Raw genomic sequence first — 15,329 nt, 5'->3', positions numbered from 1 at the left:
CAGTTCCTGCAGATTGGAGGGTGGCAAATGTAACCCTACTACAGGTAGACTATCCTTTATCCGAAAACCACGGGACCGGCCGTGTTTCGGTTTTAGGAAAATTTCGGATTTCGGAAGGTGCGCAAAAACACTTCAGTTTTCAGAGTAATTCGGTTTGCGGGAGTGCGGATAAAGGATGCACTATCCCTTATCCGAAAGGGTGGGGGTCGGCGGGGGGTCGGGGTCGGCGGGGGAGTGGGGGTCAGCGGGGGGGGGTGGGGGTCAGCGGGGGGTCGTGGTCGGGGGGGGTCGGGGGTGGGGGTCGGCAAGGGTGGGGGTCGGCGGTGGGTCGGCGGGGGTCGTGGTCGTGCAGCGTCGGGTCATGCTTTGCGCCACTTTCGGCTTTCAGAGGTTTTCTGGTTTCGGATGTGCGGATAAAGGCTGGTACACTATCTCTTATCCGAAATGGGGCGGGGGTGGGGGTCGGCAGGGGTGGGGGTCGGCGGGGGGGTCGGGGGTCGTGGGGGTCAGGGGTCGGTGGGGGTCGGGGTCGGCGGGGGTCGGGTTCGGCCGGGGGGTCGGGGTCAGCGGGGGTCGGGGTCGTGCGCACGACTTACGCTGAGCGATTTCGGTTTTCAGAAGTCATGCTTTGCGCCACTTTCGGCTTTCAGAGGTTTTCTGGTTTCGGATGTGTGGATAAAGGCTGGTACACTTATGCTGAGCGATTTCGGTTTTCAGAAGTGCGGAAAAATGCTACACTATCCCTTATCCGGCTAGGCCTGTAAGTCGTGCGCCACTCTGGTCATGTCGTGCGCATGACTTACGCTGACCGAAAAAACCTTCGGTTTTTAGAGGGTTTCGGTTTTCGGAAGTCCGGATAAAGGGTAGTCTACCTGTATTTAAAAAAGGAGGGAGAGAGAAAACAGGGAACTACAGACCGGTTAGCCTAACATCAGTACAGTGTAGTAGAGAAAATGCTAGAGTCTATTATAAAGGATGTGATAACAGGACACTTAGAAAATATCAACGTGATTAGACAAAGTCAACATGGATTTATGAAAGGGAAATCATGTTTGACAAACCTATGGGAGTTTTTTGAGGATGTAACTGGTAGAATAGATAAGAGAAACCAGTGGATGTGGTGTATTTGGTTTTTCAGAAGACCTTTGATAAAGTCCCACATAAGAGGTTGGTGTGCAAAATTAAAGCACATGGGATTAGGGGTAATATACTGGCATGGATTGAGAATTGGTTAACAGACAGGAAACAGAGAGTAGGAATAAATGGGGCTTTTTTGGGGTGGCAGGCGGTGACTAGTGGGGTACAGCAGGGATCAGTGCTTGGGCCCCAGCTATTCACAATATATATCAATGATTTGGATGAGAGAACCAAATGTAATATTTCCAAGTTTCCTGATGACATGAAACGAGGTGGGATTGTGAGTTGTGAGGAGAATGCAAAGAGGTTTCAAGGCGATTTAGACAAGTTGAGTGAGTCGGCAAATACATTCAGATGCAGTATAACGTGGATAAATGTGAAGTTATCCACTTCGGTAGGAAAAACAGAAAGGCAGAGTATTATTTAAATGGTGATAGATTGGGAAATGTTGATGTACAAAGGGACTTGGGTGTCCTTGTACACCAGTCATTGAATGCAAACACGCAGGTGCAGCAAGCAGTTAGGAAGGCAAATGGTATGTTGGCCTTCATTGCAAGAGGATTTGAGTACAGGAGCAAGGATGTCTTACTACAGTTATACAGGGCCTTGGTGAGACCACACCTGGAGTACTGTGTGCAGTTTTGGTCTCCTTACCTAAGAAAGGATATACTTGCCATAGAGGGAGTGCAGCGAAGGTTCACCAGACTGATTCCTGGGATGGCAGGACTGTCGAATGAGGAGAGATTGGGTCGACTAGGCCTGTATTCACTAGAGTTTAGAAGAATGAGAGGAGATCTCGTGGAAACGTATAAAATTCTGACCGGGCTAGACAGACTGGATGCAGGGAAGATGTTTCCCCTGGCTGGGGGAGCTAGAACAAGGGGTCACAGTCTCAGGATACAGGGTAGGACATTTAGGACTGAGATGAGGAGAAATGTCTTCACTCAGAGGGTGGTGAACCTGTGGAATTCTCTACCACAGAAGGCTGTGGAGGCCAATTCACTGAATATATTTAAGAAGGAAATAGATAGATTTCTAGACACAAAAGGCATCAAGGGGTATGGGGAGAGAGCAGGAATATGGTATTGAGATAGAGGATCAGCCATGATCTTATTGAATGGAGGAGCAGGCTCGAAGGGCCGAATGGCCTACTCCTGCTCCTATTTTTCTATGTTTCTATGACCGCCCCTGTACCCCCGTCTCACCCTCATTCCCGCTTTCCCATCCGGGAGTTAAAATTCCCACCCGGGTGTCTGAAATTTGAAATTGTTCACAGCGTAACATCCCGCACCTTGATGAGCACAAGAATTCATAAAAAGCACAGTGTTCTCTTTATATTCTTCTACTGATTTAATCTCAGTTGGATCTCAGTTTTGTGCTTTGCTATCTGTTTAACTAGTGACAATTGAACAGTTTGTATGCAAAATTCTTTTAGCCATTGCATTTCACGTGTCACCAGGACTCTGCACATTTGGAAACTCAGTAGCCAGATGGAATCTATTTGCCCAGAATTTGCTGTTGTAATGACGTCGAATCCCCCAAATTCGGCAACTTTACCGGCAGTCCCGCCTCCATACCCGCCTCCTCGGGGCTGACAAAATCCAGCCTCAAAACAGCCTCCATGCTCCCTCCCCATCTCCGAGCTAATATTGGGGCCTAAACATACAAATACCTTACCATAACACATTTCAAATCTAGGTACTAAATCGTGTAACTAAGGTACTAAGTCAGATTACAAATAAAAATATCCATGATGGAAATCTTTTTTGTGATTAACAAATTTTATCATAGATTCTTACAATTTCAAAGTATTAAATTCATCAGTTTGAACAGTTAATGAACTAATTAGTCACAATAAGAAGGAATTTGGCACTGTAACCCAGCACATTGAAATATCAAAAACCAATGCGACAGCACTGGGCTTTGGAAGGGGACACAACAACAACAACCTGTATTTATATAGCGCCTTTAACGTAGTAAAACGTCCCAAGGAGCTTCACAGGAGCGGAATCAGACAGAATTTGACACCGAGCCACATCAGAAGATATCAGGGCAGATGAAGAGGTAGGTTTTAAGGAGCGTCTTAAAGGAAGAGAGAGAGGTAGAGAGGGTGAGAGGTTTAGGGAGGGAATTCCAGATCTTAGGACCGAGGCAGCTGAAGGCACGGCCGCTTATAGTGGAGCAATTAAAATCGGGAATGTGCAAGAGGCCAGAATTGGAGAAGTGCAGATATCTTAGGGGGTTGTGGGGCTGAAGGAGATAATAGAGATGGGGAAGATCGAGGCCATGGAGGGATTTGAAAACAAGGAAGGGAATTTTAAAATCGAGGCGTTGTTCAACAGGGAGCCAATGTAGTTCATCGAGCACAGGGGTGATGGGTGAACAGGACTTGGTGCAAGTTAGGACATGGGCAGCAGAGTTCTGAATAACCTCAAGCTTATGGAGGGTGGAAGATGGGAGGCCGACCAGGAGTGTGTTGGAATATTCAAGTCTAGAGATAACAAAGGCATGGATGAGGGTTTCAGCAGCAGATGAGCTGAGGCAGGGGCAGAGTCGGGTGACATTATGGAGGTGGAAATAGGCGGTCTTAGTGATGGCGTGGATAGGTGGTCGAAAGCTCAACTTGGGGTCAAATACGACACCAAGGTTGTGAACAGTCAGGTTCAGCCTCAGACAGTTGACAGGGAGAGGGATAGAGCAGGTGACTAGGGAACAGATTTGCGGTGGGGACCGAAAACAATGGCCGGAATTTTCTGTACCTGGGTGGGTCGGGTGCGGGTGGTCGATGTGGCGGGTCGCGACCCTGTTGCTGCTTCCAGCTTGCTGCAGAAAACAACTTTGCGATAATGGGGCCTATTAAGCCCACCCTGCATGTTACCCGGCCCAATTAAATGGTGTGGGTCTGATGACATCATCGATGACTCGTTTTCAGCCGGTATGTTTAAAGGAGCCATGCCCACATTGCATTGGACGATTCATCTCGGAGTGTGCAGGCAGCACACTGGAGGTTTTCATTGCTCCAAATAGTTGGAGAGATGGCTGCACAGAGGCAGAGGGCTGCACCCAGGATCTCTGCTGACTCCCTCCATATCCTTGTGGAGGGAGTCAGAGCACCAAGGAAGGTCCTCTTCTCTTCCAATGGGCGGAAGAGATCTCCCCAGGAGACAAAGAGAGTCTGGCTTCAAATTGCAGAGCAAGTCAACAGCAGGGATGTGTTCAGGAGGACCTGGGTACAGTGCTGCAAACATTTCAATGATCTCATTAGATCAGCAAAGGTGAATAGAAAGTCACACTCAACTTCATCCTGCTGTGCCTCTCATCACATCCCCATCACTCTGCCTTCCCAACCCTAATTCTGCACATCCTTACACCAACACAACATACCTTGCATGACCACACATCCCTCTCTCTCTATCTACATTATCACATCCCCATCTTACTAGCCACCCCTCACACTCAACCTCATCCTAATGCAACCATACCAACTAACACACAAGGAGGCCACTTGGCATTGCCACCTCAATCCATCATAGTCTCCCTCTAAAGATGTAACCCATCCATTCCTTACACTCATTCCATCACTCTCACTTAACCTTCTCTTCTTTCCTTCCTTGCAGAAAAGAGAGTGCACAACTTAAAGGGTTGACGGTGGATAGGCAATGGCAAACATTTAAAGATCGCATGGATGAACTACAGAATTTGTTTGTCACTGTCTGGCATAAAAATAAAACAAAAAAGGCGGTACAACCATGCGCCAGCGCAGGGATGCACACCTCGATGGGTCCAACGCAAAATAGAGTAGTGTTGTCACCGGGTCCGTAACGAGTCACAAGTGAGCAAGAGCAGATGGTGGAGATAGAGACAGCAGTGGAGATACCTCGCTGGAGGGCACAGGACACTCCCAGCTCTGATCAGCTGCATGCAGACGCTGAGCCTCGGGGGCCATCCAGAAAGAGGGTAATCCTGGAGGTGCAGCAAGAAGTGCCAGAGAATCTGACAGGTTTTGTCAGTGCAATTTCTGCAAATGTTCAGAGAATGAAGGAGTCCATCTCCAACATGAGCACCACTGTGTCGCAGGCGATGGTGACTGTAGGCTCTTCCATGGATAGGATGGCCACCTGCATGGAGCAGCTAATGCACCACTCACAGGAGCACATGCTGTCTATGGAGAATAGATGGCTATCTATGGTGAATAGGTGCCAGAGGCTCATAGGCCTCCTGTCTAGGAGGGCTGTCAGCATAGACATGGGCCCTCATGGCCCCACTGATGTGCAGCAAGGTATTCTCCAGCTCCTTGCTAGCAGGGAAGTGTGGGTGGCCCATGAGAGGGGAGAGGGAAGTGCTTACACTTCTCCCCCATTGCAACCCCCTCAGTCAGAGCCCCAGATGGCTCCTCGGATCGCGATTGCTGGGTCTGCCCCTGCAATCGTAGAAGGAACAGACTTTGGCAGGGCCATCACAGGCTCCAAAACCCAGAGGACGTCCGCCAAGAGTGTCTAAGCAGTCACAGCAGGGAAGTGAGCAGGCTGCAGCTACCTCTGCTGAAGCCACAGGGGTAGCACCTCATAGGAGCATGTGGAAGAGAAAGATGACACACAAGTAGATTCACAAAGGTAGCCACTTGGGTGTTTTAGTCAATGTTAATGGCAAGTTTCTGTTAATGTATTGTCAATCATTAAAATCTTTATTTTCACCACTTTCCAGTCTTGGACACATTTGTGTGCACCTTTGGAAGTGGCTTAGTGAGTTGCAATGAATGGTGAGACATAACGGTACCTCCACCAATGGTGAATGGATTGGTCATTGTGGGGATGGTTTATGCTGTTGCTGTGGGGGTGGTGCCAACCTGGCGCAGCATGTGGCAGCCATATAGGTGTACAGCATAAAGTTAAGTAAATCTGGCCATGATGAAGCTATCCCTGGCCTCCCAGGCAGCAATGTGCTCGGGTGCTGATGCCCTCTGTCCTGTGCAACATCAGGTGGTTGCGGAGAAGTTTGGTGGTGGTGTTGTTGGTGCTGCTGGTGTGCCTGGTGCTGCTGGTGTTGGGGCTCATCGTGGTCAGATTCTGAGGGCCAAGGTGAGACAGTATAAACGGCACCCATGCTGATGGAATAGATGGCAGGTCAAGTACAGTTGACAGAATCAATCTGTCAATGGTGAGAGAGGTTCTTCCAATGTGGTGACAGTGGAAGGAGACTCTGCTGGAAACACCTGCAGCCTGCAGAAAGTTAAATCTGTGCTGGCAATGTAGTCAGCAATAGCTTCTGCCTGAGGAAAGTGATCAGCTGTGAGGTCAGACCTTTTATAATACACTAGCTGAAGTGCCCGGCGGTGCCGAGGCTTTTTCGAGGGCATGTTGTTGTTGGAAGAGAGAGAGAGAGAGCAACTGCGGGGGGGGGGGCGGAGAAGAGAGAGAGAGAGCGCGACTGGGGGGGAAGAGAGAGAGCGACTGGGGGGAAGAGAGAGAGCGACTGGGGGGAAGAGAGAGAGCGGGTGGGGGAAGAGAGAGAGCGGGTGGGGGGAAGAGAGCGGGGGGGGAAGGGAGGGCGCGGGGAAGGGGAGGGGGGGAAAGGGAGGGGGGAAAGGGAGGGGGGGAAAGGGAGGGGGGGAAAGGGAGGGGGGGAAAGGGAGGGGGGGAAAGGGAGGGGGGAGGGGAGGGGGGAGGGGAGGGGGGGAAGGGGGGGAAGGGGGGAAGGAGCGGGGGGGTAGAAGGGGGGGCGGGGGGGAAGGGAGGGAGGAAAGGGAGGGGGGGAAAGGGGCGGGGGGAAGGGGGGGGGAGGGGTGGGGGGAAGGGAGGGGGGAAGGGGCGGGGGGGAAGGGAGGGGGGAAGGGGGGGCAAGGGGCGGGGGGGGAGAAGGGGCGGGAAGGGGAAGCGGGGGCGGGAAGAGGAAGGGGGGGAAAGGGGGGGCGGCGGCGGAAGGGGGGGGAAGGGGCGGGGGGGGCCCAGGCCGAGAGCCCCGCTCTCCAAGCCCCGCCCCCCCCGGCCGAGAGCCCCGCTCTCCGAGCCCCGCCCCCCCCCCCCGGCCGAGCCCGATTGCGGCTCTGAGAGACGGCAGGCGGCCGAGCCCCGCCACCCCCCCCCCGGCCGAGCCCGATTGCGGCTCTGAGAGACGGCAGGCGGCCGAGCCCCGCCCCCCCCCCGGCCGAGGCCAATTGCGGCTCTGAGAGACGTCCGGCGGCCAAGCCCCGCCCCCCCCCCCGGCCGAGCCGAGCGTGGAACAGAGACGCCGCGTCTCACCTGCTCCTGCTGTGCGCGCACCCTGACCCTCGTGGCTGACGCCGTTGCCCCGGGTAACATGACGCGTGGGGGTGGGGGGGGTGGTGAGGAGCTTAGCAGAAGCCATAGCTCGGGCCTGGCTGGGCAAGAAAGGCCCAGGCTTTCAGGGCCTAACAAAAAAACGGGGAAAGGTAGCAAAAAGAATGTTGAGGTTAGAAAAAATATTTAAAAATGAATGAAGTTTTTTTTAAAACAATTTAATAAATTCAATTTTATTTTGCTGGAAATGTATATTTGAAAAGAAAGACGCAGAAAGCAGGAAAAAGAACGGAAGCAAGATGGCGGCGACTCACCTCGGTTCAGAACGATAAGGCCCGCCCACACACGCACCGATTGGTCGACCGTCAGGTCACCAAAGCGTAGGATTGGTCAATCGTCCCGTCACTCGACCGTAGGAGGGCCCGGCCGCACGCGGCAGCAAGCCGCCGTATGATTGGTCGACCTCGAGGTCACTCTGTCGCTAATGAGCGGAACGTTGAAGGTTTTTGGGATACCGCGGGTGCAATTTTAGCCCGGCCGAAACGTAAATACGCTTAAAACCGTCTCGGAAGCATAAGCTTTCTTTGGAGGTAACGTGCGCGTAGGTACGCCCTGTAACTTTCGAGCGCATAGCCCGACAGACGCACACGCGATGACAGACAGAATGACAGAATGACAGACAGAAGTACCGATTTATATATATAGATTTGATTGATGCTGTCAAGTAATCAGCTGGAGCAGTGGCTACTCAACTCACACCTCAGGTTGACAGGCGTGGTTCTGCAGCTGCATGAATCCCGTGGCCATGCAGGGAAATTTGAAATGTAGTGGGGAAGGGCTCATAAGTGTCTGACAACAAGCTTATAATGATTTCAATTAGCTCATCCACCTCCGCCGGTCGGGTCAATGCCACACCGGCAAACACGCCCGAGGGTGGGATGACGGCGATTTCCTGACCTGTTCTGACTTTTTTCAAATTTCCCACCTAAACCGCCAACGATCGCGCCCGCACGGACCCCAGAAAATTCCAACCAATGGCTTCGATCTTCCCAATATTTAGTTGGAGAAAATTATTGCTCATTCAGTACTGGATGTCGGACAAGCAGTCAGACAATTTAGAGACAGTGGAGGGGTCAAGAGAGGTGGTGGTAAGGTAGAGCTTAATACTTGCTCTACTGAGTTTCCAATGTCACTTGTACTGCTGTGAAAAAGCATCAGAGGAGGCTAGCTCTCCCACCATTGGAGAAGAACAACAGCTGGAAGGAAAGTCCTCAGTAGGCCGCTGTTGCAGGACTAGTTTAGAATGGCATTATGAGGCCTGGCAGCAGGTTCCCACATAGCCACATTCTTTACTCCGGGTGCTGTGTCCTGGGGACACCCAAGGAAAATAGAGAGGTCATAACTTCACAAAAATAGAAAATATTTATCAAGTATTGCAGCTTTAAAGTTGTGGTGTAATTCTATTGGGAGAAGTTTCAGGAAAGCTCAGTTCCCACAATAAAAATTCCAATGTTGGTTGAGGGGGATGGGAAATTTGCAGCTACAGTAAACCCTATACTGGCTGCAGTATGACTTTTTACCACTTGGTTTTGCACTGTTTTCCCTAGTTGTTAATAAAGTTAAGATCAAAATGATTCATTTGAAGCAACAGAGGCAATTATCAATATAACGTTACTGTGTTACTGACTGGATCACTGAATTCCCCTTTGACAAACACAACACTATAAACACAATGAGGGACATTTTCAACGTTGTCGCCAGGTCACCGCTCAGCAACTACAGGAAACTTTCGATTAACCGTCCACTAAATAACCGGAACGCTCTATCCACCGGCAAAATTCAGGAGTCGGTTCAGATAACTTTTTTTACTTTTAGTTACTTTTTTTACTCCATTTGTGGCTGTGCAAGCGTGTAGCTGAAGCTGTTGCTAAGCTACAGAGATGCTTGCAACTTGTGCCGATTGTTTTAAAGCACAGGGTTTGTTGCTTTATACGGAGCTCTGAGCTCCGTATCTTTTACTATAGCATTCGGTTATCCGGCATTGTTGATGGACCGGCACCAGGTCGGTCCCGTCCGTGCCGGATACCAGAAAGTTTCCTGTACATTGAAAATTATCCTCAGCGTCCTTTAAAATAAAATAGCAAGCAGTAGTCACTGACTGCATTTCAAAAGTACTTCATTGAGTGTGAAGAGCTTTGGACATCCTGAGGATCTGAAAGAAGCTATATAACTGAAAGTCTTCCTTTCTCACAAAAAAGGACTGATTGAGAAAATAATTTTAATTTAAAAGGCTAAAATGAGAAGGAAAATTAATACAAATATAATAATTGCATTACAATGACAATGCAAGATTTCCTGAAACTTTTCTTTTGTTTGATTTTTTGAAGAAACAAATCCTTCATATCATGTGTGTATCTCTGATTGATATATTTTATTTTGGCATGCACTGGGGTTGGGAGTACTTTCATCTACTGTGTTCATTCGTAGAATTAACTCAGTCAGTTTTACCTGAAGGATATATTTTAGTATTCTGTACAGGTCTAGTCTAGATTTCTGTCTCCATGATTTATTGCCACTCAGAACACAAATATATTTTAAGATTAACAATTCAGGAAGAATCTGAAGTAAGAAGTTTGTCCCAGTCACTGACAATAAGGCCACATGCTGACAACGATATGATTTGTTTATTTTCTTATATGACCATTAAGGGTGACAAATTTATACTACTGTAGCTACAAAGTTAAATTCTTAACATGAAAGGTTGTATTGGCCCACAATTACCTTATCAAAATGGTAGACAAACTCATTTGGAAGGAATTATAAACCACTTCACATAAAGGCACGAGAAATATTAAGGTGTCCCAATGTTTATAAATGCTTAGACTAAAGTAAAAATTTACATTGAGTAATATATTTATACAAAGAAAGTGCTTTAAATAGTCTACTAAATAGGGGGATTTGTTCCAGGTGTGAGCATTCTCTGCTCAATGTCTTTGCTGCTTGATAGTTATTGCACCCACTTAACCCATGGGACTTGAGTGTGCCACTGACTCTTTAACCCACCACCCTTGCTCCTCAACTCAAATACACGGACAAAACATGAAGCTTGTATTCCTTGAAGATGTTTGTTTGTGCAGCAATATTTAGTAGCGTTACATTAATTCAGTGTCACAGGCCTAATTCAATAAACATGTCTGCATTTTTCTGGATTGTTAATCACATGCAGACAGTTAAAATAAAGACATATGTCAAACCTAAGCATGCTTTGCTCATTAAATAGAAAATAGCTAAAAGAAAAAAGTGTTTATAAAATACATATACAATTACTTACATACCATTTAGCTGAGAGTTGGTAACATATATATTAGCAGTTAGAAGGAATAATACGGCAGCTACCTCCAACAACCCCATGTTGAGAGAGCTCCAAGATGTTTTCCTGAAAAATAGACATGTTTTATAAATCTTTTACCACCTCTCCAAGCTTAAAAAAGTGAGCGCTTTCAGTCGCAAATACCTAATTAGGCATAGTTAAATGGCACATTACAGCAACAACTTACATTTATACAGTGCTATTAACATAGAAAAACATACCAAAATGCCTCCTAGAAGAATAATCAGACAAAAATCAACACTGAACCAAAGAAGGAGGTATTAGGAGGGGTGATGAAAAGCTTAGCCAAAGAGGTTAGTTTTAATCAGGGTCTTAAATGAGGAGAGGGAGGTGGAAAGGCAGAGTGGTTTAGGAAGGTCATTTCAGAGTGTGGGTCATAGATGGCTGCAGGCATGGTCACCACTGGAGGATGTAATTTATGACTTTGATTAGGGCTGTTTCAGTGCTGTGGCAAGGGCGGAAACCTGATTTGAAAGGTTTAAACATGGAGTTGCGGGAAAGAGAGGTGCGGATTTGGGAGGCAACAACACATTCAAGGACTATTGAAAGGAAAGGGAGGTTGGAGATAGGGTGGTAGTTTGCAAGGGCAGGGAGGGTTTTTTTGAGGAGGGGGTGATGACTTTGAGATTTGAAAGGGAGGGACAGTACCTGAGGAGAGGGAACAATGTCAGCCTGGAAGGGTCGTTGGATGGCCAGCAGTTTAGTGGGAATAGAGTCAAGAGACCAAGAAGCAGGTCTCATGGATGAGATGAGCGCAAAGATGCATGAGGGTAGATAGGAGAGAAATATGCAAATTCAGGGCTAGGGCAGGGCGGGGGCCCTAGTTTGGTGGGCAAGGGGAAGGGAGGGATGTGGCAGAGGCAGCTAAACAGATTGTCTCAATCTTAGTGACAAATTAGTCCATGTGTTTGTTGCACTTGTTTTTGGAGGCAAGGGTGGAAGGGGCAGGGGAGAGGGGTTTAAGGAGACAGTTGGTAGTGGAGAAAAAAAGCCAGGGGTCATCTTTTCAGTTTTGGCAGAGGAGATCTAGCAATAAATGGCTAAACCAGCTGTGCACCACATACATTAAAGTCTGAACCCCTTGGACTTAATGGAACAAACGAGGGGGAACAACTAGGGTAGGAGAGAGTAAGGCCTTTGTTGAAGACCAGGGTATCAAAGGTGGAGGCGAGAATGTGATTGAGTAGATCGATAGCTGCAAACGTATTGTGAACAGCAGGCCAAAAGCTAGACAGTTGTGAGTTTGATAGTGCAGTTGGAACTGACTTGGGGGAGTTTTCTTTAAAAAGTTAAATTCCTTCTCAGCACCCAAAGTCAGATGTCCTAAAGTGACCAATTAGCCTAGTCACACAGCATTTTAAATGATCCCTTCTTATATATTCCTACAATATCTTCAAAATATGCAATTATAGTTTTTTTACGACCGTAATGATTTTGTTTGAATTGGCTGTGATGCCTTGTTACAAAAAAAGACTGTAACAGAGTAAGCTTGGTGCAGACACAGGCATTTCCCCTCTTGATCAGTAGGTTATGGGTTGAAGCCTCATGCCACGACTTGAGTAGATAATCTGGGCTGAAGCAGTAAAGAAAGAACATGCATGTATATAGTGCCTTATCGTCTCACAAACAGCTAATGGATTTTGAAATGCAGTCAAAATGTGATGAGGAAGTTCTGTCCTTCAGTGAGACATTAAACCAAAGCGTTGTTCATCTGGTCATTCATCTTATGGCTATCTGTGGAACATTGCTGGTCCTAATAATGGTGCCAATGATTGCCAGTAAGGTTCCAAGAATAGCAACGAGATGAAGCCGCGTTGGTCTATATTACAATAACTGACTTTTTTTTTTAGCATAAACTGCATTGAGATATTTCGATGTGAAAAGTGTTACATAAATTGTCAGCTTTTACTTTAACTATACAACTGCCATTCTCAGAAAATGCAACGCCGCCCCCCATGTTTGTCAGTTCATTTGCAAATTTCAGTGGGATATCTTTAATATAATCCATTGCAAGTCATATTTATGGAAAAATGTACGCGCGTCTTTTTCTCTAAACCAATCTACTGTATTATTTTAACATTCCGAAAGATGTTTTAATGTTGGCTGCTTCCGTTGGAAAATATGTTTGAGCTACACTGTCATTAATCACACAATGTGTAAGCAGGTTCCCTCCGGTCTGATCCAGTAAACCAGTTTCAAACTATCAGTCTCAGTAAAGCCGATCCCTGCCTCTCCTTACAATCAAAAGTTGTTGAAGGTGGCGAGGTTCACGGTCTCGCAGTTCTCCGAAGTTTTGGGCTAGATTCCGTCAAATACGATGTTTACTAACCTTTCAACGCTCCCGCCACACCTTTCACCCTTGGAAAGAAGCTCGTGTTCTCCCTGTTTGCAGTGGATCGATCGCCGCGGGCAGAAACTGAGCAATACTACACACACAAAAAGACAACTCTCTGAATGAATGCACTATGTCCAGTTTAATAGAACGAACCATTGGAGAAGGATTCGCAAAAGCTGATTGCCGCAATTGTCTAATTTTACATTGTCACTCGTAATCCCTGCTGACTGTCGGAAGAAAAGGAACAATTAAACGCACCGTTTTTCGTAGGCAAAAACAAAATCATGCAGCGCCTTTTATCTACCCTGGCAAGTGATTCTCCAAAAAAACGACATGGTTTTATAAGGCAAGGTGCGAAACGGATTAAATGTTGAGTAAGGCAAAGATTAATTTCAAACAATTGCTTGTGTTCAGACACAAACTCGATTTGCTTACAGCACAAGACGGTATATTTCCCTCTGCGTAAAGTTATAAACACTTTAATCAAAAGCACAGGGAGAAAAAACGTACCCGAAATCAAAGGAATTTTAGAATTTTGGACTGTGCGGGGCAGAGAATCTAAAAAAATCTGTATACCTATGGACATTTTTTAATTTAGGTAATTGAAGTAAAAATCAATATAAAACCGATTCAGAACCGCAGTTTTAAATCAGTTCATAATCTATTGTAAATCTGATCACAGTCGCAGCATGCAAGAGGTTCATAATGGCTGTATTGTATAAAGTCATTGCATAGTTTTATTCTGCATAAAATCTGTGCACGGGTATTTCAGAAGAAATCGTTACTTACTACCACACCATGGGATTTCGAGCCGCCCACTGCAAAGAGCAGGTTGTAAAACTCCAAAGTAAGTTGCACTGTTTCACATTAATAAACTGCTCACAAGCTCCTCCTCCTTATTCCGAATACCACTCAGTACCTCCCAAAGGAGTCGGAATTAATAATTACACCGGTTTTACAGTAAATAAAATCCGCCCGCTTTTGCCTAAATCCTGGCGGCTCTTCCCCGAATTTTGTGAGTAATTCTGTAATGTAAACATGTTCCAGCTGGGTGTCCGTTGTCATTGGGGTCATCAGGAATTTGGAAGAGTTTGCTTCATTTCAGGCAGGGAGGAAGAATTGATAGGGGAAATCTTGTCTGACCAACTACTTCGATTTGAGGTGGTAAAAACCCAAGTGGACGGTGGGCTAAATATGTTGTGCACTTAGATTTTCACAAGGCATTTGGTAAAGTTCCACACAAAAAGATCACAGCTGCGAGGCTTCAAGGCAAAACTTAGATATGGATAAGAAACAGTTTGAAGAGTAGAAACAACTGGCACTGTTGGAAGAATAATGTCAGCCTAGACAACATTCTGAGTGGGTGACATCAGTGCCCAGTATCGGGATCACTACTGTTTCTGATTTACATCAATGACTTGGATTCAGAAAATCAAAGCAAATTTGTGAAATTGACATATCATCAAACTTGGAGGGATTGTGGGATCTAAGAAATTATGGAATGAGTTAAAACAAAATATGCGAGTGTGCTAAGCAAGGACACATATTTAATGCAAACAATTATAAAGTATTGCACATAGGAAAGAAAAATGAGCTACATATATGTTTCGTTGAAATAGCTGAGAATGAAGTTGAAAGAGACCTAGGAATCTTAGACTTGATGCTCCACATGTCCAACCAAAAGAGAGCAACAAACAACAAAGCTAATAGGATATTGATCTATATAGCCAAAACATGTCACAAGTATTTATAAGCGTTTTCAGCCAAAAGTGCCAAGTGGATGATCCTACTCAATCTCCTTCCAAGGACAGCACCATCATAGATGCCAATACACAGCCAATTCGATCCACTCCACATGACATTAAGAAGCAGCTGATTATACTGGACACAGCAATGTCTGTGGGCTCTCATAACATTTCGACTGTAGTGCTGAAGAACTGCACACAGCACTACTCATCCCACTAATCAAGCTCTTCTAATGCACCTGTGACAATGTTGAAAGTTGTGAAGGTATGTTCTAGCCACAAAAAGCTGGACAAATTTAACCTAACCAATAATTGCCCTAACAGCCTCCTCACAATCATAAATAAAGTGATAGAGGAAGTAATCAATAGTATCATCAAATTACACCTACTCACCAATAACCTGCTTGCTAAATCTGAGGCGAGATTGAATAGACAAGTCCTATAAGCTGGTGGATGGGGTGCTG

The 15,329-nt window shown here is 46.5% G+C and overlaps 1 protein-coding gene across 4 annotated transcripts in view; it reads right to left on the bottom strand.

Moving 5' to 3' along the window:
- The window catches only part of LOC147117766 (collagen alpha-6(VI) chain-like), a 235,349-nt gene extending 220,333 nt beyond the window's left edge, over window positions 1–15,016 (bottom strand). The window contains exons 1-3 of one of the 4 annotated variants that reach the window (XM_085989028.1): window positions 13,910–15,016; window positions 13,115–13,211; window positions 10,730–10,830 (exon numbers count right to left, since the gene is read on the bottom strand). In XM_085989028.1, the coding sequence (XP_085845154.1) occupies window positions 10,730–10,805 (76 nt within the window). In that variant the 5' untranslated portion in view covers window positions 10,806–10,830; window positions 13,115–13,211; window positions 13,910–15,016. Of the gene's footprint in view, window positions 1–10,729; window positions 10,831–13,114; window positions 13,564–13,909 lie in introns of those variants that run through there. The other 3 variants (XM_085989027.1, XM_085989025.1, XM_085989026.1) reach the window with 3 other exon arrangements.
- Between the last annotated feature and the right edge of the window lie 313 nt (window positions 15,017–15,329).

The sequence above is a fragment of the Somniosus microcephalus genome, chromosome 5, assembly GCF_052327205.1.
Source record: "Somniosus microcephalus isolate GS21.2 chromosome 5, FLI_Smic_1.0, whole genome shotgun sequence".
NCBI classification, from domain to species: domain Eukaryota; kingdom Metazoa; phylum Chordata; class Chondrichthyes; order Squaliformes; family Somniosidae; genus Somniosus; species Somniosus microcephalus.
Note: the sequence above shows the minus strand (reverse complement) of the source record. Positions and strands in the feature narration are given on the sequence as shown.